The 2,828-nt window shown below is 49.9% G+C and overlaps 1 protein-coding gene across 1 annotated transcript in view; it reads left to right on the forward strand.

Moving 5' to 3' along the window:
- The window catches only part of LOC125487938 (scavenger receptor cysteine-rich type 1 protein M130-like), a 20,840-nt gene that overhangs the window by 7,051 nt on the left and 10,961 nt on the right, over nucleotides 1-2,828 (forward strand). Inside the window, exons 4-5 of the mRNA XM_048620599.1 lie at nucleotides 1,590-1,652; nucleotides 2,200-2,457. Of these exons, the coding sequence (XP_048476556.1) occupies nucleotides 1,590-1,652; nucleotides 2,200-2,457 (321 nt within the window). The remainder of the gene's footprint in view (nucleotides 1-1,589; nucleotides 1,653-2,199; nucleotides 2,458-2,828) is intronic.

Raw genomic sequence — 2,828 nt, forward strand, 5'->3', positions numbered from 1 at the left:
TGGTATCCTTATTACCCAAATGTTCCAGGGATGGGTGTAGGGCTTGGGAAACGGTATCCTTATTATCCAGATCTTCAAGGGATGAGTGTAGGGCTCAGGAAACAGTATCCGTATTATCCAGATGTTCCAGGGGTGGGGTGTAGGGCTCAGGAAATGGTATCCTTATTACCCAGATGTTCCAGGCATTGGTGTCGGACTTGGGAAATGGTATTTGTATTATCCAGAAGTTCCAGGGATGGGTGTAGGGCAAGGGAGATGGCATCTCCTGTGGACCTTGTAAGTGAATTGCAAGGGATCAAAGCAATCTGGGGAGGTTGGGGATGATGTGAGCCATGACTAACCCCTCAAAGCACTTGATGATGATGGAGGTGAGAGCCATCAGGAAGTAGTCATTGGGACTGGATGGAGAAGTTATGCTGCAGTTAAACAAACCCCTGGTTAGACCTCACATGGAGCAGAGCTGGGCAGCACCCCTCAGGAAAGATACACTGTCCTTGGAGGGAGCATAACATAGGTTTACGACAATGATACCAGGACTTTAAGGGGTTAAGTTTGGAGGACAGATTGTACAAATGAGGCCTGTTTTCTCTAGAATTTACTAGGTTAAGGGTTGGTCTGCTTGAAGTCTTCAAGATATTAACAGGATAAGACAGCGTCATGTAGTCATAGAGCTGTACAGCACGGAAATAGACCCTTCGGCCCATCCCGTCCGTGCCGACCAGATATCCGAAATTAATCTAGTCCCATTTGCCAGCATTTGGCCCATATCCCTCTAAACCCTTCCTATCCATGTCCCCATCCAGATGCCTTTCAAATGTTGTCATTGTACCAGCCCCCACCACTTCCTCTGGCAGCTCGTTCCATACACGCACCACCCTCTGCGTGAAACAGTTGCCCCTCATGTTCCCTTCAAATCTTTCCCATCTCACCTTAAACCTCTGCCCCTCTAGTTTTGGACTCCACTATCCTGGGGAAAAGACCTTGTCTATTTACCCTACCCATGCCCCTCATGATTTTATAAACCTCTATAAGGTCACCCCTCAGCCTCCGATGCTCCAGGGAAAATAGCCCCAGTCTATTCAGCCTCTCCCTGTAGCTCAGACCCTCCAACCCTGGCAACATCCTTGTAAATCTTTTCTGCATCCTCTCAAGTCGATCAAAGGGAACTATTTCCACTGTTTGGAGATTGAAGAAGGAAGGAGTGGAGGTTGGGAATGAGGGCCAGAGCGTCCAGGAGAGATGTTGGGAAGTACTTTAACACGCTATGAGGTTTGGAACTCTCTTCCACAAACAGCAGTGGATGCGGGATCAGTTGTTTTAGGTCCAAAATACCTCCATTTTTGTTCAGTAAAGGTAGGAAGGGCCAAAAAGCAGGGATATGGAATGACACCTCAGATTAGTATTGAGCCCATTGAAGGGTAGAACAGGCTCAAGGGGGTGAATGGCCTCCGTCTGTTCCTATATGGCTGAGTTCTCAATTGAACAGACATTACTCACTGACAGCACAGAGAGAGAGAGAGCCCCATTGGCCGGAATTTCTGGGATCACCGTGTGAAACGTGCGATGTGATTTCCTGCCTTGTGTTTCAGGGGAAACAGAGGCAGTAACTCAAATGGAGCGGAGAGTCAGCACAGTGAACAGAGAAGGACGTGGTGAGTCAGTCTGTCATTCTCAAACCCTGGGAGAGAGGGAGAGGAGGAGGGACGGAGGGAGCCCAGCGCTCCAAAAATGTCAGCGTCAGTGCTGAGGGAGCGCCGCACTGTCGGAGGGTCAGTGCTGAGGGAGTGCCGCACTGTCGGAGGGTCAGTGCTGAGGGAGTGCCGCACTGTCGGAGGGTCAGAGCTGAGGGAGCGCCGCACTGTCGGAGGGTCAGCGCTGCACTGTCAGAGGGTCAGCGCTGAGGGAGCGCCGCGCTGTCGGAGGGTCAGTGCTGAGGGAGAATGTGAGACTCTCTCCAACAGCAAGTCAGGGAGAGAATGTGAAGTTTACTCCCACAAGGAGCAGGGGACAAACCTGTATCAGAGGGGGTGAATGGCCTGTTTTAGGGTGTGATTCTGAAGAATTCTGGTTGTCTCTCTCTGAAATAATGTCAATGCCCATGGGCAGCATTTATGAGGGGATTTGGGAGAATGTTTCATAATGTTCCACAGCTTTATCTCTCTCTCTCTGGCCTAAATCGAGCTGCAATTCCTTCTACAGATGTCCCACAACATGTTACCATTGTTCATAATGAGCCACAGGGAGTGGTGAAGGAGGGAGACCAGGTTACCTTGACCTGTAACTCCAGCAGTAATCCAGAAGCTGTCTACACCTGGTATAAGGACAGTGTGAATACAGCAGTTCTCAATGAGAGGAACAAAATACTGACTATTGTATCTGTCACATCATCGCATTCTGGGAATTATTATTGCAAAGTGGAAAATATGACCTCCAACAGTTTCAGGATCGATGTGCTCTGTGAGTGAGATTGTCCTTTTCCCAAATTAAACTCCCCGACCTTGTCACCGCTCGCTATTTGAGAGATATTTATCCAAAACGTCACTAACTCCCCGTCTCTGAACTCACACCGAGTCCCGTTCCCCAGTCACCCTCCTCTCCCTCCCTCTCCTACACCGCTCCCCAGTCCAGCAACACCTCGATTATAAACTTCCCACTCTTCGTTTACAAATCCCTCCATCACCCTCTTCCTGTCTCTATAAACTCCTCCAGCCCCTACACCCCCTCCCAATCTCTGTAACTTCCTCCAGCCGTACTCCCCCTCCCAATCTCTATCACCTCCTCCAGCCCTACACCCCCTCCCAATCTCTGTAACCTCCTCCAGCCCCTAC

Source organism: Rhincodon typus, chromosome 47 (genome assembly GCF_021869965.1).
Source record: "Rhincodon typus isolate 14 chromosome 47, sRhiTyp1.1, whole genome shotgun sequence".
Classification (NCBI taxonomy): Eukaryota; Metazoa; Chordata; class Chondrichthyes; order Orectolobiformes; family Rhincodontidae; genus Rhincodon; species Rhincodon typus.